The following is a 25719-nucleotide window of genomic DNA, read 5'->3' on the forward strand; positions in this document are numbered from 1 at the left end:
ACCCACCTGCCAGCTCCAGGGTGACCGAGCAGGCCTGTGTGCCATGGCGGTTACGGGCCGTGCAGGTGAGGGGCCCCATGTCTCGGCGGCTCACCCGGCAGATCCGAAGACAGTACTGGTCATCATCTGGCTGGCTCAGCTCATACACCCCTGCCCGCGCCTCTAGGAGGGCCCCTCGGCAGCTAAGGGACACACAACAGGGAGGTCACCCAGGATCCAGCCACAGGGGAGTCAGGCCAGGATGGCCGGAGCTGGACAGCCCCATGTGGGAAGTGAGGCACGCCAGGTGGGACCCCACCTCCTCCAGACGACCTGGGCCTCCACATGGTTGAAGGTGACCGTGACGCTAGCGGGCTGTCCCTCCACCACATACACGACATCTGGCTTGTCCAACACGGCAGGTGCCTCCTCCAGGGGCGGGCCTGGCCGGATGAGAGTGCAGGCTGAAGTTGGACTTGACACCAGGGCCTTAGCACACTCTACATTTTTACCCTCCTAACCACCACCAGAGCTCCATGTTTGAGGAAGTGACATTAAGAGAGGTTCAGCAAGTTGTCTAGGACACGCAGCCAGGAAGTGGTGGAGCTGGGACTGCAGCCCCCCACCACCCCGTCTGCTTGTCTGATCCTAGAGCCTCAGCCTCACCCACCGAGTGTGCTGCCATCTGGAGAAAGAAACGCTCGGACTGGCTGAGGTCACCCCCAGACACAGCAGGTCCAGACCAGCCCTTGAGCCTCCACCACCAAGAGCTGGTTCTCCGACCTGGCCCTGTAGCCTCCACCCCACCTCCAGAGGGGCACCCAGACTCACCACGCTCCAGGAGCTGTGCTGGCTCGGAGGGGGGTGAGGGCTTGCTGCTGCTCTTGATGGTGGTGCTAAGGACCCGGAAGACATGCTGGACCCCCTTACGCAGCCCCATGGCTGCCCACCCAGGCTCCCGCAAGCCTGTGGCCAGCACTGTCCACTGGTCCGAGCCTAGAACCTGGTGCTGCACGGTGTAGGTCAGGGCATCTGGGTCTGGGGGGAAAGCAGCTGCTGGAGGTAGGCATTGCTGGGACACCCTCCCAGCCCCCCATTCAGCTGGCTCAGGACCTAGAGACTCCTCATTAGCCTGCTCTGAGGACCTGCCTCAATTTTTCCTGTTGCTTCTGCCTGACTCCCCACCCCCGATCTGCTCTTTCCAATCACTGACCTGGCCAGCCATGCTCAGAGCCAACAATATGCCAGGCATGGGTCCAGCTACAGACCCGGAAGGAGGGAGCTTAGCTCATATCCCAATTCCTTGCTATTGCCTGAGGTGGGGAAACTGAGGCACAGAGCAGGAAGAAGTCATGCCTAGGGAAGGGGAGGGCATTCCCAGGATCATGAGCCAAGCACCCAGTCCCTCCGAGAAAGGGAATGGGCCGCCCCTTCGTGGCCTCTCCTGATATGCAGCCATGGTTTTATCCACCTTGAAGAGGAGACTGGCCAAGCGGCTCCTGGCCACGTTCCCAGTGTTCCATGCTTACCCTCCACCTACGCTCCACCTACCCTCCAGTACGCTTCTCTGGGCCTTGCCCCCCAGCCTGGCTCCCTCGGTGCCCCTGCCTGAGCCTGCCTGCATCCCATCCCCACCCAGGAGCCCCGTGGGGCCTGACGCACCGATGGCCATGTCCAGACCCCTGGGAGGGTTCCACGTGAGCATGATCATCCTGCCAGTCACAGCCACCACCTGTGGGGCGCCATCTGGGGGGCCTGGAACCACATCTGAAAGCCACAGGTCGGGGGTCTGCCATGTTCCTCAGGGCCCCATGGCTCTGCAGTTTCACCAAGCCTCGGGACGGTAGGCCAGGGACTGGAGGCACAGCCACAGTGCCGAGGGCAAGGCCAGACAGCTCCCCGGGGCCCAATGGTAAGGGAGCTGGGGTGGAAGCCCCGCCCTCACCTGGGCCCCTAGGGACGGCCAGTGGCTAGGCTGCAGATGCAGCAGACCATGCAGCAGACTAGGAAGACCTGAGCCTCACCTGTGACATAGAGGTGAGCATAGCACGCAGCTTTGCCCAGCTTGTTGGCGATGACACTCTTGTAGACACCGGCATGCTGAGGTCCCACAGCAGGGAACACCAGGCGATGGACATCCCTGTCTGGGGGGTGGGGGACACAATGACACCGGGCCTGAGCCAGGAGGATACTGGGTGGGCCCATGCCCCCAGAGGCCTGGCCCTTTATTCCTTACTGGCTGCAGGGGGCAGGCGAGGGGGCAAGAGTGGGGCAGATGGCAAGAAGCATGTCCACCTCACAGCAAAGCTGAAGTCCAGGCTGCCAAGCCTACACCCGCAGGCACGTCCCTCCAATGATTTCTCATGCTCCCCCCACACTGATTCCGCCTCCGAGCTCCTGTCCCGTTGACAGCCCCTCATCTCTGCATCTCTGGCATTCACACCTCGGCATCAAAGTACTGACCGGGTTTTGTCCCTAAGGCCCCTCTGTCAGTCCCCTCTCCATCCCCATGGCTACTGTTGTCCCACCTGCAGCACAGCACCCATGACCACCCTCCACCAGCGTGGTCCACACTCCGCCAATGGCCCCGCATGTTACTCCTCGACCTGGAAACCTTTAAGGTGCTTCCTGCACGCGGGCTAACATCCAGAGCCTCAGCCCGAGAGCCCATCCAGCCTGTCTCCTGCCCTTCCTCCTGCAATTCTTCCAACCCGCACAAGCCTTCGGGGTCCTGCACACACACAGAAGTTCCATCTCCAGGCTTTTGCTCACGAAATTCCTCCCTTCCGGACACTTCCTCTCCTACCTAAGGCCTTCTCCTTCAAGACACAGTTCAAGCAAGTGCCAGCCTGGGAAGCCTCCTCTGTACCCCCATCCCTGACTGACTCCCCAGGACCTCCAGCGCCGGGCCCACACTGCACGGGGTGCCCTCCCTTTCTACTTGCATGTGCCATGGCTGCTTAAAGACAGAGCCAACATGTCCCGTCAGGCCCGGACCCCGATGCGTTACACGTAGTCAGTGCTAAGGATGTTATATTACAAATGATAATAGGAGTTGTCTGTTCTGGGCCCAGCGATTGCCAGCTACTAGGTGTGCAGTTTTTTTCCATAATCTTTTCAACAACCTTGCAAAATTATCCTCATTTTACCATGAGATCAGAGACATTAATGGACTTGTCCAAGGTGACACAGCTAATAAATGATGGAGCCATGCCTTAAACTTGCTTCCCTCTGCTTCTGAACTTCCCTCTCGACACTGTGATCCCTGAATGATGATAAGGAGGCCATCCCAGGTGGGGATGTGAAGGGGAAGAGGTCGGCCTGTCCTCCTGCACGTCACAACCATCCCCAAACACCCCTCCCTTCTCTGACCGGTTATCTCCCCATGGAACAGTCACCCATTCATTTATCTCTGCTGACACTATTTATAAAGGAAGACAGACCAGAGGCTGCCACCAACCCCAGATACAGAGAAGAGTGGGGACGCCAGCTCAGCTCCCGAGACAGACACTCGACCTGGGCCTCAAGCAGAATGAGAGACAGGAAGCCTGTGGGCTGAGCAGACAGCCCGAGGTGGTGGCGGCGGTGGCAGTGGCGATGGCCAGGGGACAGGTCAGAGCCACAGAGCTGACTCTGGAAAATGGGGTGGGAGCATGGGGCATGGGGGGCAGGGATCGGTAGCGTGCTTAGGAGGTAGCCTCAGAGTCAAAGGGGCCGTTCCTGACTTCGGACAAGTCCCCATCCCTGTGTAAGTCTCTGTTTCCCCGTTTGCAAACAGGGGTACCAGTCCCTGCCCTCCAGGCCCTTGATAAGGAAGCTGAGCGCAGGGCCTGGCACTCACATAATGTTTAAGAGAGGTGAGTTCTACCGCACTGCAGCTGTAAGAGGAACCTATCTTGAGACTCAGATTCCTTCGAGGATGGAACTGAGACGCTCCCAAGAGAAACAGCCCCAGGCGGAAAGCACAGGGTCCCAAACCTGGTCCTCTGCGTTCTTCCCCTGGCTCCTTTTCTTTACCCGCTGTTGTTAGCAACCCTGGCCGAGCAGCCTCTCAAGACCAGACACTGCCCAGGCTGGCCTTTTCACAGAAACTTCTCCAGGAGGGCGTGAAGAGCCCTGCTTTATGAACAAGCAGCCACAACAGCAGTAACAATAAGATGATCATTCGCTGACCACTCGCTATTCGCCAGGCCCCTCTTAGGTGCTTCGTGCTTATTAACCGATTTCATCCTTATGGTGAGCCTATTGCAGATGGGGAAACCGAGGCACCGAGGGGTTCCGTAACCTTGCCCTTGTCCTGCTGCTGGTCAGCCGCAAGTTGTACACCCGTCCAGTATGTGCTAAGGGGGGCACCCAGGCCTGGAGCGGTGACTCCGCCGATGGGGCTGTGCAGCTTGAGGAAGGAGACCCTGATCACACAGCCCCTCTGTGTCCCCTCCCACAGGCGCCCTGCCCCTGCGCAGGCTAGAGAAGGAAGGCTCGAAGGCAGGGAGAGCGTGAAGGCACCACGAGCGAAGAGGGTGCCGGGGGGACGCTCCCCAGGGTCCCTCCCAGAACACATACACTGCATCATGCGCCGGTCGTCGCTGCTCTGGATGCGGTGGCCATTGTGGAACCAGCTGATAGTGGGGTAGGGCAGGCCGGTCACCTGGCACTCCAGCATGGCCTCCTTGGCCAGGCCCACCTCCAGATCCTGTAGTGGCCGCAGGAAGTCGGGCATGGACAGCCGCTCCAGCTCACCCTGCTCCGGCTCCTCAGGGATAGATGGCATCTTCTCTAGCTTCGAGCTGGAAGAACGACATGGCTGCCCAGAGGCCTCCCACCACGGGGCCTGGGCACCTCGGAGGCTGCACCGGCCTCCCCAGGAGCCCCCCCTACCTGGGGCCAGTGGCGGCCGTCCGGGGTTCCTCCACATAGAGCTGGGCCGAGCACTGGGCCTGGCCGTGTGTGTTGGTCGCGCTGACCGCGTACAGCCCCTCGTCCTCACTGCCCACGTGGGCGATATGCAGGGAGTGCAGACCTCCATCCTGCCGCAGCCGCAAGTTCTCGCTCTCCTCCACCTGGCGGCCTGGGGGAGGACGGGGCGGGAGTGAGGAGCAGGCTCAGCCAGGGGCCCGGGACCTCTGGACCTGAGGGCTCCCCCCACATCTGCAGGGTGGAGGGCCGTACCAAAATGAGTCCAGGTGACCGACGGGGGCGGGCTGCCGCTGATCTTGCAGTCGAAGCGGGCCGCGCGGCCCTCCAGCACCTCCATGTCCTCCAGCAGCCGAGTGAACAGGGGCGCCAGCGAGGGCCGCACAGTCAGCCGGGCACTGCAGGTCAGCTCATCTAGTGGAGAGGGGTCGGCACTGTGGCAGGGAAGGTCACGGAGCCCCAGGCACCCCAACCCGAGGGGCCCACCCACATACTGGGCAGGAAGGGGACCTGCGCTCAGAGCTGGGACTGAACACAGCCCAGCGAGGTCCCCAGACACTGGAGCAGCGAGGCAGTGGGCAAGACCCTAAGATCTGGCTTTCTCAGGAGGGTAGAGGTTGGCAAGGGTGGGTGGCAGGGAAGCCATGGCTGCCAGGACCACAATGGGGGCCCCTCCTCATCGCCCCTTGCCCAGCCAGGATGAAGCTCAGCCGGGCTCTAAGAGAGGGGTGTGGAAGCCAAACCCAGTTCCTCTTCCACACCCTTCCCTTGCCCTTGGGGAAGCTTTCTTCTGTGCCTGGCTGGGGCCCACACTCTGTCCCTCCCATCCCAGACCCAGAGCAATGCCCCTTGGCCCTAAGACACCAGCCCACAAGAAGTCTTCTGGGGCAAATAAGAGCCCCTTCCACCGCCCTGATCCTCTCCTGCTTGCAAAGGCTTCCACTGTCACCTTAGGCGCTCATCACCATGAGCTGGCGAGGCATGATCTCTGCTCTTCAAAGGAGGACGGGGCCAGGTCAGAGATGTCATTCATAATAGTAATGGCTGACATTTATAATGCCACCCTTTGCCAGGCTTGTGCTGTACTTTGCGCATGACACACATTAGCTCACTAATCCCACCGGACCCCCTACACGGGAGCTTGTCTCACGATCCCTTTTTCCAGACAGAGACATGAAGTGACTCGTCCAAAGTCACGTGGCTGTCTGCGGTAGGGCAGGAACTGGAACCCAAGTCTGGGTGGGCTGGCTAGACCACAGCAAACTGGCTGCCTATGGGGTCACCAGCTCGCACGGACACAGGAGGAGGCGCTCTGTGCCAGAGGCCACTCCCCATGCAGATTCTACCCACACAGGTGCACTGCCTTCTCTTGTTTAGGCCCCCGCTCCCACCCCTCCAGCCCCCAACCTGCGGCTCTCGGGGCCCCCCGACAGCCCCAGGGCCCAAGAGGGCAGTTACCTTTGGCCGTGCTGAGCTTGCAGGTGTAGACGCCGCTGTCGTCCTCATGCACAGACGTGAGCAGCAGCTTGCATTTCCGGCCATCAAAATGCATCTTGCACTTGAGAAGGGCTGGCTGCAGCAGGCGGCCTCGGCAGAGCCAGTCGACCTCCACATCGGCAGGACCCGCCACCAGGCACTCAAACAGCGCCATCTCCCCGGCCCCCACGTCCACGTCCTGCAGGGGGGCCAGCACGGCCAAGGACCGGCTTTCAGGGTGTGCTGGGGTGGGGGGAAGCGGCCACAGGGGGCACGCATGGAACAGAGACACAACGGGGCGAGGGAGACACACACACGCACACACAAAGAGACAGACAGATACAGAGAGAGAGATGCGTTTTGTTCCTTTGGAGACAGGGAAAGCCCACCTGCCTGGCCAGCCCAGCAAAGAGCTCCAGAGCCTGGCTTCAGGAGGGCCACCCAAGCTGGGCCAGGGAGGGTGAACTCAGGGGAAACAGGAAGGAATCGAGGGCAGGGAATCTGAGAGGGCCACGTAGGGGCAGAGACGGCGGCGGAAAAAAAAAAAACAAAACACAGCACACCAGCTGGGTACAAACTGGACTTTATTTGAGCTAAGAAACAGCTTTGTTCAAATGTCTTCACACCCACAACAACAGGCCCTTACTCTTTGGCCAACCCTGGCTAACACCCTCATTCCCAGACAGAGTATCCTGGGCCCTGACAGTGAACAGGGGAGTCCCAGATGAGCCCTGAACCTGCCCAGAGTGGGACTGGGTCAGGCCTCCTCATCAGCGTAGGGCCTGAGGGCCTCTGGCTTTTAGTATCTTGTGAAACAGAAAGTGTTGTGCAATTTGAAACCCGTTTCTGGAATGGTGAGTGCCCGGTCCCCTGCTTCATGAGCCCCTTGTCAACAGCCTCCTGCCTCTCTAGGCCCCTCCAGCCTGCGGATGCTCTGCCCTGTCCTCTCCCGCCCTGCCTCCGCCCACACCGGCTCCGACGCATCCTTCCCTGACTGTCACAGACACACAGACAGACAGATAGACAGACAGGGCCTGCAGCAGCGGTAGCACATGCACTCGCTGGGTGCTCCCCTGCAGGGAGAGACTGGGGGTGGGGGGAGTCTTCATACCCCTCATGGCAGCCCCTTGCTGGCACTCAGTCCATGTGGGGGCTCCCAGCCCACCCAGCCCTATGTCCACTTGGGGAGGAAGGGTCCCTAGGGGCCCATGGGCTATCCCAGGATGCTGCACAAGGTGGGGAGGGGATGGAATGGGAGGCTGGGACAGGGTCCGGGCCGGCGGGCCGGCAGGGCCTGTGGGCAGGAGGCAGTGAAACACAGCGAGGTCCGAGAGGTGCCTGAGACAGGGGCGCAGCTCGGAGGGCAGCGGGGGGAGCGCAGGCGGCCCCCTGAGCTCACTCGCCTGTGTACAGACAAAAACCTCAGTCAGCAAGCGGCAGGTTAGTGCAGCACGCGCACACGCACGCACGCACACGCACGCACACGCACGCCACGCAGATCTGGCTAGGGCCCCTCTGCATGGAAAGTGGTCTCTAAAATGGCCAGGGCGCCCTGCCACTCTTAGCTCCCCCCACATCAGCCTGGGGATGGGGGGCCGGCAGCCAGCCAGAGGCTGGGAGGGTCTCTGGGGTTCCTGGACAGGCAGAGGCCACGGGCAACCAGGGAAAAGGCATCCACAGGTATCAGGGGCACCAAAAGCCTAGGGGATGTCAGGAGGAACCCCAAAGAAAGAGAAGAACTGAGACACGGGTTAACACAGAGAAGCGAGGCAGAGCCAGACCCTAGAGGGGAAGGAAGAGGCCAGGGAATGGGGGCCAGATACAGATTCAGGGAGAGCTGAAGGTTTCAGAAACCAAGAAAGTGGCAGCCCCAAGAATGGGAGACACTGGGCAGGTGACTGAGGCAGGCAGTGCCCAGTGGAGGTGACCATGACTGTGAGAGTTGGAGCTCCAGCAGGGGCTGGGAGTATCTGCAAAGCTCTCTGAGCTGGCCTCTACCAGGAAGGGAGGGATGATGGCTGAGTGCGGAGCTAAGGAGGGGCTCCCAGCCCTGAGCTGCTCACAGGGAAGGGGGAAGTAGAAGGCAAGGTTGATGACCAGCCCTAGGGAGGAAAACCACCAGCCCCCCAAGGGCAGCCTGGCTGAGGCCTGCCTGCTATCCCTGTTACCTGAAAGGTCCCTTGCCCTTCTGCCCCGACTCCGGGGGCCCAGCCCTCTCCACATTCCACAGTCCTGCTCACCCTGGCACCCCTGCGGTCCCTCCAGTGCTTCAAACCCAAGTCATCCCAAAGGCCCCTCCGAACGGGTCCAGCTATCAGACTCTCCCCACTGCCACCTCCAACCACAACAGCTTCTGCACAGCAATGGGACGGGTAGGAGGGCAAAGGGGCAATAGGGGAGAGGCAGGGTGGGTGTGAGGGAGGAGCCTGGAAAGGGCAAGGTGACAAAAGCTTGGAAGAGGGTGGGGAGGGGACAGCTGGTGGCAGGAAGCAGGGTCTCTCTCTGGCTAGCATCGGGGACAGGTGTGACTGAGCACAGGGAAAGCCATACTGTGTAGTAGGCTGAGCAATGAACTTGCCGTGTGGCCTTGAGCAAGTCCCTTCCCCTCTCTGGGCCTCAGTTTACTCAGCTACAATATAAGCAACCAACTATGGGATCTCTAAGGCCTGTTGCGACATCCTCCAACTGAGGTTGTGTCAAAGTTGGCACCTGAGCAGGGATGTGGCCAGGGCTAGGGCAGGGGGTCGGGGGGTTCATGGAGAGTGTGAGGCACTCACCTCTGACCTCCAGGCGGGCCTCACACTGCCGGGCGCCATACTCATTGACCGCTTTGCAAGTGTAGAAACCAGCATCGGCCCGCTCGGCCGCCAGGATCCGCAGCCGGCACAGCCCGCCCTCTGCCTCCTCGGCGAAGCGCCGCTGGTCTGGGCGCACAGGCTGCCGGTTTCTCAGCCTGTCGGAGGGACAGGAACTCACTCTGGGGGCCCAGGCCCTGACCTGCCCTTGCAGGCGCCTCACATCATCTACCCCCTTCCCAGATCTGTCCTCTTGGCTACAGGGCCAAGTTTTCACCCTCACTCTGCCATTCCAGCCCTCCACCAGCAATTTCCAGAACACCTCTGCCTACTAGGAACTTGCCCTTCTTGGAACCTAACCACAACTATTCAGCTCTTAATAGTTCTGAAACATCTTTGTGTTTTATTTTTATTTTTTATAACAAACAGTTTTCCCACTTCCTAAAAGGGATGAGAAATAACTTAAAATGTTATTAAAAAAAAAAATCACACAGGGGACTGGCCAATCAATGACAAATGAAAACTAAGACCCAAACTACAAAGAACCTAAGCAAACAGGAATCGGGGTCCCAGGCACCTGGGATAAAGCACTGTAGCCTTCAGCCCCCGGCTTTGGCAGCGCAGAAACAAACTGTTATGCCTAGGCCTAGCACAGGTCTGGGTGCAGAGCAGGCCTCAAAAAGCACCCTGCTGTCGCCTGATGGGGGTGCGAGAGGGCAGCCTCCTGTAAGAGATGACTCCGCCCATTCATCCCCAGCAGGACAGAAAGGAGACCTTTTGTTACCCAACCCTCCCCCTGCCCCCAAGAAGGAGAAGCCCTGAATGAGCCTGAACAAAGGGGCAGGGTCATGTTCAGGGAGTGGCACCACTGGACCTGGGATGAGACCCCTGGGCAGGTCACAGGCAAGTCCACAAAGGGCCCCCTGCCCTCTACCCAGAGGCCAGACCTCAGCGGGAGAAACTAGCAGGGGTGCTGCTACTCACCAGGAAACCACTGGTTTCGGCTCCCCCAGTACACGGATGCTCATGGTGACATCTTGGCCTTCTCTTACTGACTGGTCCATAAGCGAGACCTGAAGGGGACCCCAAAGCGTCAAGGGAGATATTCAGGGCCCAGTTGTGGCTCCCGGGGGCCAGAAGATTCTGGGCAAAGGCCTCTTCCACACTGGGCTGACTGAGGCTGGCTCCAGATTAGAAGGGTTAATGGGGCCAACCTCTAGGTCTTGCTAGAACCTGGTGGGGCCCTAAGAACAAGGGCCCACATGAAGGAATGGGGGGTGCCCAAGGGCTGGGTGTTGGCCTCAGCAGTCTGACCTTGAAAGTGGGGGGTGCCTTGGAGCCAGTGTCAGAGGAGCGGCGGTTCTGGCTGGGACTGAGCTTCATGGTGGGGGTGTGGGGCCAGGTCTCTCCAGGCTCCGGAAACTCCTCTGGGGGGCTCAGGTATTCCTCGTCAGAGGTGATGGGGCTGCTGAAAGGTGACGTGGACCCACCTGGAAAAGAGAGGAGAGACTGTGGCACAGAGAGAGACACCAGAGGAGGAAGGGGGGACAGAGAGAATGACAGAGCTGGAGAGATCAGCCCCAGATCAAGGACCTGATAAGGTCTGGAATGTTCCACACAGCCTAGGAGGAAGACCAGCCCTGCCCTGACTTGACTTCATGGGGCTCCTACTTGCTTGCTGTGTGACCTTGTTCAGATGTCTCCTGTCCCCAAGCCCCTAAATCCTGCTCTGCCCCAGACTCTCTTAACGCTGATACTGTTGAACCCCCTGAGTAGGGGAACCATAGCGAATAGCCTGGGACAAGGGGTTCAGGTGACAGAGGGGCTGCCCTGGGCCTGATGGGAGACCTGAAATTCTACTGGAGCAGGGAACCCACATTCCTGGCATGGAACTGCAAGCTTCTAATGCTGATGGTCCCCAGAGTGGTACAGCCCGGGCACCCGTCTCTTGGGTGAGCTGGGCCTGGTGCAGAGGAACACACACCTCAGACAAGCCCCATCCCGGCAGTGCCAGGGCCAATGAGGCGGCACTGTCCAGCCCGCCCTTCCCCCTCTCCCTTCTCAGCTTCCTGCCCCAGATACCCCAGGGGCACCTGTTGGCCCCAGCCCTAGAACATGGACCCCCAAACTCTCAGGGGATGGGAAAGCTGTTTGAGTCATCCACAGAGAAGGGCAACTCAGACTGGGGAAGGGGAGGGGGGCACCAGGGTTCGCTTTGGGGGAGGGGTGTCCCCAGGGCTCTGACGCCCTCCCCTGCAACTGGCCAGGGGCCCAGCCTCACTGAGCTGGCTCCTGTCCGACTACCAAATACAGACATGAATCCGCCACAGCCCCCTGGCCCCTCCTCCTGGTTCCCCCACCCCAAGCCCCTGTGGCCCGGCCCCCCACAGGGCTGCACCCCAACTCACCCGAGACTCTGAGCACAGACCCCAGGCTGCGCCTGTCCTGAAGGCTCTGCCCTGGCACCAGGCCCTCCTGCCGCCTGCCCACTGCCCACCCTAGCTGGCTCCCCAGGGAGCAGAAGCCCAGCCCGCCCAGCCCCACTCGCAGGACTCCTGCTGCTGACCCTGCTGAGGCTCAGCACAGAGGGCCTGGGGGAGGGGAGAGAGGAGAGGGGGAGGTGGGGGCCGGCCAGGCAGGGCCAGGCTGGGTGGCAGGCAGGCAGCTGGCGGGGAAGGTGGTGCCTGCTGAGACCACAAGCAGTCCAAGGGAGGCAGGAGTGGAGGGGGAGGAGAGGGGAGGGGCAGAGCACTTGGCCTGGCTGTATTTAGCCACCCCGCTCGCTCCCCAGCAGCAGGATCTGCTTCTTCTCTCCTTACAGCTTCTGGACCCTGACAAGAGCAAAGCCCCTCACTGGTGCCTCCACTTGAAGTGCCGGGGCCTCAGCCACGGGGGAGACAGGGGTGCGATGCGCAGCAGCACATGGACGCTAGCCCCGAGCCGCTCCCTCTGACGCACACACCGCGGGAGGCAATGATGGCAGATGGCCCTGAGGACGCCCCTGCTCGGACCAAACCACCAAGAGCCCCACGTGGGAATGTGCTGATCAGCCTCAAATACTGGGGCCAGGCCATACCCTCTTCTGTGGTGCTGAGAATCACAGAACTGTCAGGACCTCCAGCCTCCTTCCCGGAAATACCTGAGAGTGCCCCAAATCCCACCTCTGCCTCCCCACTACTGCCACAGCAAGTTTGGCCCAGCACCACCCGGGGGCACTGGGCCTGCACCCACCTCTCCTCCTACCAGCTTGGACAGGGGCACCTGTTGGCAATAGTGTCTCACCCTGTTGCCCCCCCCCCCCCGGGCCAAGGGTCATGAGGCAAGGGGGGTTGCTTCTAGTAACGCCACACGATGAGCAGCCATCTGGACTGGGACTGGGGAAGGGGATTGGAGATGAATAGCAGAACAAGGGAGCTGCTGAAGAGAGGTCACATGGCCTTCTCTCCCCCCATCCTTTAAAAGATCTATTTGTCTATTATTTGAGAGAGATAGAAAACACGCAACCTCATGCATGATGGGGAGGGGCAGATGGAGAGGGAGAGAGAGAATCCCAAGCAGACTCCCCACTGGCAACCCGTTGTGGGGCTCGACCCCACGACCCTGAGACCACAGCCTGAGCTAAAATCAAGAGCTGAACGCCCAACTGACTGAGCTACCCAGGCGCCCCCTCTCCTATCCCCCCCCACTCCCCGCAACCCAATGCCACATTCCCAAGCTATGACCTGTGTTTCCCAGCACTGCCAAAGAAGGAGGCGGGGACTGGGAGAGGGGGGCGGGGGGGGGGCGCACCATTCAGGTTGGCTATCTTGAGGTGGAGGTGGGGAGGCAAGTCAGAATGGCATTTGGTGAACATCTGCCAGGAGCTGGGCCACCAGCTGATGCTGAGATGCCAGGTGTGGCACCTGGAGGTGGGAGCCCCCTCACTGCCATGGAGCCTGTGACCTCCAGGGTCACCTCTAGGGTGGAAGGCGCCGCAGGCACTCACAGGCCCAGGGAGGGACCTCAGAGATTTAAGCAGATTGGCAACGTTTGCCGGAGCCTCGGAGACCCCTGGTGGTGGTTGGGGGAACTGCATGCTGCGAGAATCCACCTGAATCAGGGTCCTTAGGCCCCCTCAAAGATGGAGGATCTCTGTCTCCAGCTCCCAAAACCTCTGGGGTTCTACGCCAGGCTCTGGTGCCACCCCACTTTTTACCGGCCCCACCACCAAAACCATCTTTGCAGCCAGTCCCTGTACCTCAGTCCTGCTCCACCCACAAGCCGGGCTCACTGTGGGAAATACCGTTACACCAGCCAGGAAGTAGGGAGCAGGTGTTCCCAAACCTAACTGGCACATAGGCCCACCATGTGAGTGCTGCCCCTACACACCCCATCACCCCCAAGACACGCTGACTCTGTGCATGTGTGTGGCCTTTCAACAGTGCTCCCAGGTTGGTCTCACTTGATGAAAATATAGGTGTGAGGGAGCCCTCAGTGTGTGTGTGTGTGGGGGGGTCTCTTCCCACCTAGACCAGCACATTTAGTTCAATACTGGTCCCAACATGCCTTGAGACATTCTAAGGGTAAATAGAGTCACAGCCACCTACAATGAAGGGCTTTCTACACCAGGGCTTCTCAGCCACCCATATCAGGACCACCTGGGAGCCTGTTTAAATCATAAATTCCTGGGCCTTACTTACCCTGACCTGAAGAATTAGATTCCCTAAAACAGAGGTCAGGAAACTACATTTTTAGAAAGCACTCCAGGTGGAGCACCTGGGTGGCTCAGTGGGTTAAGTGTCTGCCTTTGGCTCAGGTCATGATCCAGGGGTCCTGGGATTGAGTTCCGCATCAGGCCCCAGGCTCAGTGGGAACCTGCTTCTCCCTGCCCCTCTGCATCTTTGCTACCGTGTACTCTCTCTCTCTCTCTCTCTCAAATAAATAAAATCTTTTAAGAAGCACTCCAGGTGACTCTTATGTACATGAAAGTTTAGGGACCCCTGTGATCCTCATGGGAGGAAGATGACCCTAAGAGGCAAGTTCCATCTTATCTGGCCACTAAACTTGGGGGCAGGGTTCAGAACCTCAGAGGTCTGGCTCCACAGCCCAGGCACTTCCCACAGCAACATCTGGCCTCCCATCTTGAGCAAGGTGCCTGACTCTCTAGCAGATGTTCTCAAAGCTCACGCTGCCTCAGGATTGGGCTTAAATCCCGGACTGCCCTGTGCCCCGCCCCCAGAGTTTCTGATGCCCCGAGTACATTACTGTGCATCCCTAACATATTCCCACAGTGATGCGGACGCTGCTGGTCTGGGGACCACACTCTGAAGACCGCCGCTCCGGGGACTTCTCAGCTAACCCAAGCTCCCCCACTCTTGGGCAGGTCTTCAGCAGTACCCTCCACAGATGCCTGTCTGGCCCAGCCTCTCCGTGTCACCCGGGTTGTTCCCGGGGCTGGGAAAGTCACCCAGATTTCCACCCCCCTACCCCCACCCCACTATCTCACACACAATCCTGCAGTCCACATGGCCCTGGACCATCCAGGAAGGCCCCCCGGGTGTGGCTGCAGGGGGTTAGAAGGGGCCAAATCATGGTCCTGATCTCAGGAGCCTTGTGGCTGGCAGGACGACAATCCCCTCCATACACAACCAGAACAGTGAGCAGGAATAATGAGGAGGCAAGAGAAGGGCAGATGAGGGCCACAGAGAGCAGACAACAGATTCCTCTGGGCTCAGGGAAGACAGGGTAACTGAGGGGAAGGGTGGTATAGGAATTAAGAGTTTGGTTGAAGCAGGAGAAAAAGGGAAAAAGTCTTTTTGGAGGAGGAAGCTGCAGGAGCAAATATTCAGAGACAGCAAGAACACGCAGACGATTGTAGCTCAACCTGCTGGCCCCCGAACTGGGTAAAGCTGACAGAGTTAGAGCGGGGGCTCCCACGGCCCAGGTCCTCAGGTCCAGATGGGGACTAGAGCGGGGCCTTCACTCTGAAGGCCAAGGGGAACTGCTCGAGGCTTCGGAGGGATGGGGTGACACGGAGTCAGCAAGCCCTCATCCGGGGCCCGGCCATTCCCCACCCGCATTCCACGGGCACTGTCTCCAGGGGGGGTTCCTCTAAACGTCCACTGTGCTCATGCCACTGTGCAAGTCAGCGAGCCCGAGGGCAGAGGGAGACGCAAGTTGGCCTGCAGCGGGTATCGCCCCTTCCAGAGGAGAAGATGTTTCTGTTTTGGTTTCAAATGGATGAAGAAGCCAAGAGAACTTGCCACAGCCGGCCTGACCTAGCCACAGCAACCGTTAATTCCCCACGTGTGATTACATGGAGACGCTCTGTGCTGGACAAAGCATTGGCGCCCACAGTGGACTAGGTGCCCATTCTTCTGTGGGGCTAAGTGTGACAATACCCATCGTGAGGGAGCAGCCTTGGGAGACACCCCCCGGGGCCAACTTGCTTCTGGAAGCCAGGAGTGGGAAGGAAGCGTTGAGTCTGGTCAAGGGGCCCAAGCATCTGTTTTTTCAGATGCTGTCCAAACCCCTTCAAGGATAGGCAACGGGGTCATGTGGCATTCCGAGGTCCCCTCCCTCGGCAGCTCCTGCCTTCACAGGGAGAGGCTGTGACTGTGGCAGCCACGCCCAGGAGAAGGGGCACGGGCAGATGATGGTGCCTTTCCCTTTATACTCCTGAGCTCCTATAACCAAACTCTGTCCTGTTATGACGGTGTCATTCCTACGGGAGGGCCAGAAGGAGCTCTGAAAAGCCATATCCTCTGGCCCAAATGTCCTTAGCTACCTCCTCATCCCCACAGGGCCTCATAAATCTCACCCAGTAAGGTAAGCCCAGGGGACATACAGACCCTCACCTCACAGACGAGAAAACTATGGCCAGCTAAGGAAACAGGAAGAGGCCAAGGTCTCAGCCGGAAAACGCTAGAACCTCAGGTTCAAATATATAAGATCTGTGCTTGAGGGAGGACCGAAGGCAAAAGGATGGAGCCCCCAGATCTGCCTTCCTCCTGACCAGCACCCAAAGGGCCTCCTGTCAGACCCAAGGTGGAGATGAGCCGAACGTGATCCCACATGCACGAAGGGAGACAAAGCAGGATCACTGCCACAGTGGAGATGGGGAGCCCAGGGAGGAAAGAGAGAAAAGCCCCCATCAGACCCATCCACAGAGGGCATCTGCCTCCCTCCCCTCGCCCTGCTCCCCAACCAGTGGGAGCTTATGAGCACAATTCATTCTTAACCCACAACCTCTTCTGAGTAGCAGCAAAAGGGACAGTAAGGAGTGGAGGCTTGGGAGACCCAGGGACAGGGCTTCCAATCACGATCAGCCCCCAAATGGCCCTCTGCTCCTAGAGCTGAGCACCCCAACAGGGTAGGCACTAGGCCCCTGAGACTACTTAGATGCATCTCCATTGAAACGTAAAGAAAAGGGGCACCTGGGTGGCTCAGTGGGTTAAGCCTCTGCCTTCAGCTCAGGTCATGATCTCAGGGTCCTGGGATCGAGCCCCGCATCGGGCTCTCTGCTCCTCGGGGAGCCTGCATCCCCCCTCTCTCTCTGCCTGCCTCTCTGCCTACTTGTGATCTCTCTCTCTCTGTCAAATAAATAAATAAATAAATAAATCTTAAAAAAAAAATACAGAAAAGAAAAATCCAGTCCCTTGGTCGCACTAGCCACAATTCAGGAGCTCAACAGCCACACGTGGCTAGTGTCTACCATACCAGACTAGGCGCATATGGAACATTTCCCTCATGGCAGAAAGTTCTACTGATCGGCATTTCTCTAACGCACTTTGCTGGGGCTTTCCAAGTCTCAGCTCACTCGTGTGCAATGTGGGCATAACAACAGAACCTACCACCCAGGGCAAGAGTAAATGTGATAACACAAGCGACACAGGGCTGGGTACACAGGGAGTGCTCAGGAGATGCCCACCTATGTCCTCCTCTTCCGCCATCCACCTGAGTGGATTTCCAGCACCGCCAATCACCTGCTGCTTACAATGTTCCTAGGCAGATTATAGCTGCTCAGTAAAGGTGGTGGGCCTTGGGTTAGGTCTATGTCGCTTCATTCTCCGTGTTTATGTCTTCCTATTTGTAAAATGGGTATATCACCACCTATCATGTCCCTCTCCAGGGGACAGATATGGGGCGATGTGGCCAAATAAGAGAAGAGGTATGGAAGGACACCGCCCAGAGAGCTGTAGAAGTTGGCAGCCAGGCCGTTCTCAGTGAATGTCGTGTGACAGACGTGGGCAGTTAAGAATGCTCAGCTTCAGGTAAGCATACCTCTCACTCTCCCCAGCCACCCGCCCCGACACACATACCCCCTCTGGGAGAACGACTGTGGCCGCAGCGGAAGTCCTCAGTGGGCTGGCTGGGGCAGGGGTGATGAGAACCAGATGCTGCCCTCCAATGCCTGAGTGACTACACTGTCTAGTTACCCATTCCCTGGTTACCCGTGGTTCCCAACCAGGAATTGAGCTCTGTGAGCTCTCCAAAGCACACCCTTTGGGGGTGGGCACCCCAAGAGGGCACTGTGCAGCCAGTCCTGGTTGCCAGGGCCACAGGGGGGTTAAGGAACAAGAAAGGGAGGTGATTCCAGGAGGCCACTTCCTATCAGACACTACACACTCCCTCCCTCAGCTGACTCCCCCGCCTTCCTGCCTGCCCCCCACTCTCCTCACCTGCAGCCACAGGGCCACACTGCCTGACTCCCCTTCTTAGTCCTACCCCCTCACTCCACACACAGTGCAGGCCTGAGACCCTGGCCCTGGCCAAATGTCTGTGCCACCCCCTGGTTCCGCTCACTCTGCTGCTCTCCAGGTCCACTGGCCCTTGTCCAACTGCGCCGGACCAAACAGTGCCTTGTAGGGGAAGAAAGTTTGCTTCCACCAAGAGAGCCCAGGGGCGGAGTCAGCATGACTTATGGGGGCTGCTCTCTGGGGGCAAAGCCTAGTGCCACGGACTAATGCGATGAAGCCTGTCTGGCTCCCCAGGGTGGGCTGGGTCGGGGGGAGACACAGACATGCCACAATGAGCTGAGGACCCAGAGGCTGGGAAATATGGAGAAGCTGGGGCCGCGGGCCTGGCAAACGCAGGGGAGGAATCCCTAAGACAGTCTGAAGAATGGGCAGCAAAGGAAAAGACAGCTTTCTGGAGTCTCATGGAAACCTGGGCACAACAGCACCTGTTAATAATGCTAACAGCTAACATTTGCCTACTGCTTCACATAAAGCCCCTTCACACGTTTGCTTTTGTTTGTGAGGATGGTAGAATCACACAAAGGAGGAAACTGAAGGGCAGGGAGGTTGAGTACGACAAACACAGAGCTCCCAGTCAAGTGCGGACAGCTGCCTTGCCCCAAGCCTGCTTCCCAACCTTAAAAGGCTCCCAAACGGCCACAGGCCGGTATTGGGACACCCCCCACCCTCCTTGCCAGATCTCAGCCCAAGCCAGATATTGACCAGAGTCCTAGAGCCAGCCCCAGGCACCCTGAGGAGAGCTGGGAGCTGAGTCACAGACCAGATCCCAGAGGTGATGGAAGGACGGAAGCACGCGTTTAGGGGCCAGCATGAATCAGCGCAGTGGGGGGGGGGGCGGGGGAAAGGAGAAAGTCTGAAACACCGGCTGCTGGGAGGGGTATGTGAGCTAAGGAAGTCCTGCTATTCTGCAGAGCCAGATGGGTGCAAACAAAAGAATCAAATGCAGAACGGGGGCTTAGGGCAGATACCACCACCATCATCCTTATCGTGAAGGTACAGAAGTGCTGGGCCCACAGCAAGAGAGGCTCAGCAACCTGTCTCCTTCCGTGTCCAGTGAAAGGGACGGAGCAGCATGTGCTGTTGGGCGTGCTGTCCCACGCCCGGCGCCTCCTGCTGCCTCTACACACCCCGACGGCCTTCAGGGCCCCCGCGCCTCTCAACCCAACACCCCATAAATCTGACCCATGGCTTGATGCTCCTCTGCCCTGTCCTCTCCTCTGCACTGTCCTCCACCCCAGGTCCTCTGATCTAGCTTGATGACCCAGTGCTAATATCCTGGAGGTTTGAGTCTGTGTCTTTTCCTTCTGGACATCCCCCCCCAACCCAGCCTCACCTCCCCTGCCACCACTGCCCAGGGTCAGCACACTGTCAGACCCAGCAACCTGAATGGGCAGAACTAGCCATGCCCACTGACACCCGTCCAGCCCTACCCTGAACCTGAAAGAAACTGGGCTTACACCCAAAGGAAGCAGTCCAACACCAAGCGAGGGCTTTCGTAAAAATAGAAAGCAAGGCAGCCTCAGCCACAGCCATTTCCAGCGAGGTGCTCTCAGCTACCCTGTCCCTGTCTGTAGGGCTTTGGGTTCAACAGAAGGACCAAGGGCATGGGGAAGGGTTGTGGCACTTAAAAGCATCCTTTTTACTGGGCAGGGAAGGGGTACTGTTCTAGAGGAAATGACCTCAGAAGGCTCCTGATGGCTTTTAAGCCCTTTGAGCTGGGGGATTCTTTTCCTCAGAGACTCAAGGATAATTTGCTTTTCTCACAGGATCATTTTTAGGGAAATGCCAAGGGAGGATGGCATTTAGAGGATATGTGAAGACAAATTTTAGCAACTTCATGAATTGGCCAGCCTTGTGTGTGCCTTTGGGAATCTGGCCCCAGCTCCAAGGCCAGGCCACTTAGAATGCTTCCAGCAGAGCAGCCGACACGTGAGAACAGACGGAGCCTCCTGGCGGAGAGCCTGAGCTCTAGGTTTGGGAGAGGGAAAGGTCGCGGCTCATCCCACCCGGGGCCCCCGGCTCACAGGCTCCCTACCAGGTCTCACGGCCAGCACGGCGGCACAGCTGGCCTGCCCCAGCTCGTTGGTGGCGGTGGCTGTGTAACTCCCGGCATCAGCCGCTCTGGCCTCCCGGAGCAGCAGGGTGTGCCGCTCGCCCTCCGCCCGGATGAGAAGGCGGCCATCACTGCGCAGCACGGACCCATCCTTCTGCCAGGACACTGTGGGGAAGGAGCGGGATGACTGGTGGCCATGGTCCCCAGTAGTCCACTGGGGGCAAATCTCCCCTCCCCCTCCACAGAGCCCAAACCACTCCACTCCCCACCCTAGGGAATCCTGAGGGCTCCCCCTCCTCATTCACAGAAGCCCAGGTCTGCCCTCCCCTCTCCCAGGGGATTCTGGGAAAGCTCTCCTAACACACACACACACACACACACAAGAGTGAGGCCAGCCCCAAGGAGCAAATGTCCCTCCTCCCCTACCCCTCCCTCCAAGGACTGAGCGGGGGACCTCCCACTCGCTGTCTCAACCTCAGCCTGGGCCCAGCCCCAGAACTCACCTTGGGGCAGGGGATTGGCAGTGATGATACACTTCAGCAGCACGTCTGACCCTGGGGCCGCCACCACGTTCTGCAGGGGGATCTCAAACACGGGGGCCTCGAGGGGCTCTTCCCCAGCAGACACATATGAGTCATCCGAAGACTCTGCCGGAGACATGGGTAACAGGGTAAGGGGACAAGGTCCCTGTGGGGATGACTCAGGGAGAGAGGGGATAATGGTATCCTTGGATCTTAGAAAGCCAAACCCAGAAAGAAGGGCTTCTAGAGGTGGGGGCTGGGGGATCAAGGGGTCTCTCTCTTGAATGTCCTGAGACAGGGAAGAAAAGACAGAAGCAGTGGGAGGCGGGTGGTTCTCAAACAGGCTGCCAGGGACTCCATGTTAGTTTGGCTTCCCAACCTCAGCCACAAACTATGGTTTGTGGTGGAAGGCCCAGACGGTCATGCGTGTCTTTATACAAATCAGTCACTGTGTAGATCAGGCCCTGTTTTATGGAAGTGCTCTTAGAACAGCATAAGATGTTACCAGCTTCCAAACAGACAGTATAAGCTAACAGTGACTGAAGCCTTAAGCGTTAACACCGCTGTCACAGGGCAAACACAGGGTAAGTTGTCATATTAGTGATGCCACTGGATTCAAAAGAGGGAGCAGCAAGTGGGTCCGGGAGCCATCTGAGAGCCTCATGAATGGGCTTTGATTCTGTCCATGCACCAAGCAGTAGCACCGCGCCCACGGCATGCTAAACTTGTCTGAGTACCAGGGAGACAGCCAGACGTAAGAAGCATTTACAGGAAGCTCGTGCAAACGAAGGTATCCTAAAGCTCCATTGTAGTGGACCCCTCTGGGCGCTTTCCAACCCTGACGTTCTCTAAGCCACACAAGGTGCAGTCTGGTAGATGGTCAGAAGAGCAGTGAGAATCCCAACTAAGCTGTTTTCCAGCTCTGTAACCTTGGACAAATTAGATAACCTCTCTGCGCCTCTCTTTCATTATCTGGAAGATGGAGCTGATAAGTAACACCCGACCTCTTGCAGAGTGGGCAAACAAATTAAAATAGCACCCCGAAGCCTGGTTCATGCAGTGCCTGTGTTGTGGGGTACAATAATGTGGCTACTAGGACAACGGACATGTACCTAATTATCTCTAAAAACGTTGAGATGATAATCCACGAAAAATACAAAAATACAATAACTCCTTCCATGAAAAGTATAATGACGAAAAACCCCAGGTGGTAAGCGCAATGAGAGACCCTGACCAGGTGTCCTGGGTGCAGCGAGCAGAGGCCTCTGCCTCCATCCAGGTGCAGAGCCTGAGCTGGAGTTCAGGGTGAGCAGTTAGGAGCAGGGGAGCATTCTGGCTGTTGGCCACCATCCCCAGGAAGGCTAGGACATGACACACAGGCTGGCATGTGCCCACAGTCAGCGCAGCCATACAAGGACTCAAGGATGGGGGCGAGGCTAGCTTGAAAGACTGGGTCCGACAGTCATGGCCATGGATGGGTCAGGGGACAGTACTGGGCTCGAAGCTGAGTTGGCTGGACCAGAGCTCGCCTCTCCCCGGGACCTGACCTCAGTTACTTACTGAGATGGGTTTCCGTCTCTTCCCACACAGAGGAGTGGGATTCCTTAGGTTTCCACCACCGCCTCCCACCTGGGTTAGATCCTTGCCCCTGCAGCCCAGTGGACCCAGGGCACCTATGCAAGCATCTGGGCACCTTTCTTTGGTCAGGTCTCAGCTCCACTCAGCCTCCACCGAAACACACTTGCATACTGCCTCACCAGCCGGCAGGTTCTAGCACAAGGACCTTCACAATCCTTCACTCAAACTCAAACCCGGGTCTGTAGCTTCCAGGTAAAACCGCACCCTCACAACTGTCCAGCAGCCCTCCCGAAACGCCCTCCCACCCAGCTCTCTGCACCTTCTCGGCCCTCGCCGAGGCCTTACCCAGCTCAGGCGAGGTGGGCCGGGCCCGACGACCTCTGCCCTGGCCGCGGGGACCGCGGCGATCCCAGGCCCCCCAAGGACCATCCTCCTCCAGCCCTCTGCGAAGCCTCTTCTCAGCCTCAGGCCCCGCCCTGTTCTTCTCCAAGGTCTGAGGCACAGCAGCGCCCTCCTGGCCCGGCACAGCCCAGGGCAGGAAGCGCACCGCCTGCGCTGGGGGCTCACGCTTCCGACCCGGGGGTGCTCTCGTCCTGGCCTCAGGGGGATCGGTGGTGGCAGGGGGCGGCACGGGGCTCCGGCACTCTTGGATGGCTCTGCCCCGGGTCAGCGGGAACTGGTCCCGGCGCCTAACCTCCTGCTGCGGGCCTTCCCCAAGCTCCGTCCTGCCCGCCGGCCCGCGGCTCCTGGGCCGCCCCTGCTCATCCCCGGGTTTCCCCGCGGCGACGCTCGGAGGAGGCGGCTGGGGAGCGGCGGCGGCGGGGCTCTCGGCCCGAGGGGTCTTGGGGGTGGAAGGCCGGGAGAAAAGCGGGAGCTCGCCAGGCTCTCGAGGGGATGGGGCGCGCTGCAGCGTGGCGCGCAGGGACTCGTGCGAGCGCACCAGCTCCTCCCGCGACGTGGAGCGACGGATGCGGCCCAGCTCCTGGGCGAAGCGCAGCTCAAGGTCGGAGGCCGGGCTGCGCTGCCGTGTGCGCTCGTCCAGCGAGGCCGCCTTCTGCTGGAACAGGCGGCGCCTCTCGGCCACACTGCCCGTGGCCCGCAGCTCCTCCTGGGAGGCCCCGGGTGTGCCCCAGGGCGCTCCGCCCTCGGATTTGGGCTGCTCCAGCGAGCGGGCCTTGCGCAAGGGCACCCATGGCCGCAGGGGCGCCGGCGGCGAGTCGCTGCGCTCCAGGCTGCGCCGTCGCTCCTCGAAGAACTGCAGCTTGTCCAGGATGCGGGAGCCGGCGCGCACCAGCCTGGGCGAGCGGCCCAGTGCTGAGAGGCGGCCCGAGGCCTCGCTCAGTGGCGTCTGGGGCCGGGACTCCGCGGTGCCCGCCAGCGAGGGCCCCGACGACTTGGACTTTTTCCCTCGCTTGTCTTCGGCGGTGGCGTCCTCGGGCGGCACCGGCTCCTGCGTGCGCCGGTGGGGCGATGTGGGGGTGGCCGGGGGCTGGGCGCTGGGTCCCGGCGGGGGCCGCTTACCCACCCGAGGGGACGGTGGGGGCAGCAGTGCGGATTTGGAGGGAGGCGGTAGGGCGGGGCGACGGGGGGCTTCACTGGCCGGCTGAGGCTGAAGATCAGGCTCCTCCCTGTGCAAGCCGCTCTGAGGGACACTGCTGCAGAACCAAGACGAAGAGGGGTAGAAGATTTAGGGCTCTCCCCTCCCAGACCTTCAGCTCGTGATAGGATTTGGACGGTGGGGCATGCTGGGAAGGCTTGGGGGTGACATGGGTCAGACCGGCTCCCCCTCCCCACCCACCAGAGTAAGGAACAGCCAGAGCAGGTGCTGGGGAGAGGCTGGCAGCCCTGGCACCAGAAGACTGGGTTGGTAGCTGGGCCCAAGTACAGACTCAGCCCCCAGGGCTCTGGCCAGCCCCCTCCCCCCAGCCCCGGAAGCTGGGAAACAGCAGAAAAGACAACAGCGCGGTGAGAGAGAAAAGAATGAGCTTAGGACCCAAACGTGAGGAAAGGCAGGAGGGGTGGATGGGGAGGGGCCCTCTCGGGAATGCAGCCTCCCCCTCATTCCTGCCCCCAGCTGGCCCCCACAGCCCTGCCCAGCCTCAGCAGGACACACCCCTAGAAGAACAGGCACTCCCTTCTGGGAGCCACACCCTATCTCAGGGACTACCTAGCCCCTCACCAGCGCTCTGGGAACAGAGCAGGTGGCAGCTGAGGTCCCTGGGGTGGGAGAGTAGAAGAACCAGGTTCCCCTTCCCTTTGATCAATCTGCCCCCACTACAGGTCTTTGACTTGGTCCTGCTTCTGGGAAAATTAACTTGAGTCCTTGGAAACCACCTACCATCTCTGCGCGTCTCGCCATCCCCCCCACCCCAGCTCAGAAGCTCCCCAAAGGGGTATGCTCAGAAATAACTCAGCTCAGAAATAACTACTGCGTGGGCCTGAAGAAGGGGTGTGGGAGAAGAGGAAGAGGGAAGAAACTGGTCAGCTCAGAGTACCCCTCTCCCCCACAGAGCTTTCCTGCCCAAGAGCTGGGCCTCAGTTTTCCCCTCTGGACTCTTGAGGGACACATCAAGCAGAAAGATGAGCTAGGAAAGGAATCTGAGATATTAACATCATACCTGACACATTAGAGAGAGCTTAATAAATCAGGAAATGGCTCACTGAATCCTTACTGGGGGCCAGGCGTGTACTAAAGGCTTAAAATGCATTCCCTCCTGTCATCCTTCCAACAGTCCTCTGAGCTAGGAGCGCTCTCCACTTACAGATGAAGAAACTGAGGCTCAAGACGTAAAGTGCCTCACCAAGGTGATCCAGCTAGGAAATGGCTGGTGCCAGGATCGACACCCAGGCAGTCTGACTCCTGAGCCCTTTTTCCTTCCAAGTGTCTAGGATTCTGAGGTCACAGAAGGGACGAGAAATAGGGTACTGGCCACTGCAGAAGTTCTAGGGGTGCCTGAGTGGAAGGCCATTTCGGATTACGTGCATACATCTGGCCCCTGCAGGCCCCACCGCTGACTGGGGGGAGAGGGGTGAGGGATAGAGTGGCAATCCATGGTGCCCTGAGGGAACAGAACCTCAGCCAGCCACCTGAGGGGAGGCAGAGTCTACTCTGGGGGAAGGACAGCAGAGTCCCTGAGGAATGGCCTCTGGGAACTGGATGAGGCTCCTAGAGAAATCCGAGGGAAATCGGGGACAGCAGTGGAGGCCTCTTGCCAGCAGTTCCGAGCCCTGGGCCAGCCTCTGTACCACAGACATCACTAAGGAAATGGGTTCCTCAGAAGTTGCCATAGCAACTCCAGGCTCAGGCTGAGGCCTGGCAAAGGAAAGCAGGGAAGAAAAAGGCCAGTCCAGGGCTCAGCAGCGCCTGGTTCATGCGAACCAGATAAAGCCAGGGAGCCTCCCCTGCCCCAGACCTCTCCCTTGCCTACCACTAGCCACCGCAACCACCTCCAAAACAGCCTCCCTGTGCTGCCCCCCAAGGCTCCTTCCTTCTCCTCCATGATGGTCCCTCCCCCACACACCCATACCCACCACAAGTTAGGTCCCTCTCAGCTCCCCAAATGTCCCCCAATACCTCCATCATCAGCCACTCCCCTGTTCTACTATAGCACTCCCTCCTGTATCTGCCAGCCCCCAAATCTCCAAAAATGGCTCCGATGCCTCAC

At 59.3% G+C, this 25719-nt stretch overlaps 1 protein-coding gene across 5 annotated transcripts in view; it reads right to left on the minus strand.

Annotated features, from left to right (window-relative positions):
* Window positions 1–25719, minus strand: part of SPEG (striated muscle enriched protein kinase) — a gene marked incomplete at its 5' end in the record, with an annotated part of 56075 nt that overhangs the window by 19198 nt on the left and 11158 nt on the right. For 4 of the 5 annotated variants that reach the window (XM_080798758.1, XM_080798757.1, XM_080798756.1 and 1 more), the window contains 15 exons: window positions 7–182; window positions 299–422; window positions 811–1017; window positions 1642–1746; window positions 2004–2123; window positions 4543–4766; window positions 4858–5047; window positions 5149–5307; window positions 6352–6612; window positions 9147–9322; window positions 10149–10237; window positions 10479–10654; window positions 19938–20120; window positions 20459–20602; window positions 22400–23709. In XM_080798758.1, the coding sequence (XP_080654884.1) occupies window positions 7–182; window positions 299–422; window positions 811–1017; window positions 1642–1746; window positions 2004–2123; window positions 4543–4766; window positions 4858–5047; window positions 5149–5307; window positions 6352–6612; window positions 9147–9322; window positions 10149–10237; window positions 10479–10654; window positions 19938–20120; window positions 20459–20602; window positions 22400–23709 (3644 nt within the window). Of the gene's footprint in view, window positions 1–6; window positions 183–298; window positions 423–810; window positions 1018–1641; window positions 1747–2003; window positions 2124–4542; window positions 4767–4857; window positions 5048–5148; window positions 5308–6351; window positions 6613–6941; window positions 7773–9146; window positions 9323–10148; window positions 10238–10478; window positions 10655–11572; window positions 11871–19937; window positions 20121–20458; window positions 20603–22399; window positions 23710–25719 lie in introns of those variants that run through there. The other variant, XM_080798760.1, reaches the window with a different exon arrangement.

This window comes from Martes martes (genome assembly GCF_963455335.1).
Source record: "Martes martes genome assembly, chromosome: 3".
Lineage (NCBI taxonomy): Eukaryota > Metazoa > Chordata > Mammalia > Carnivora > Mustelidae > Martes > Martes martes.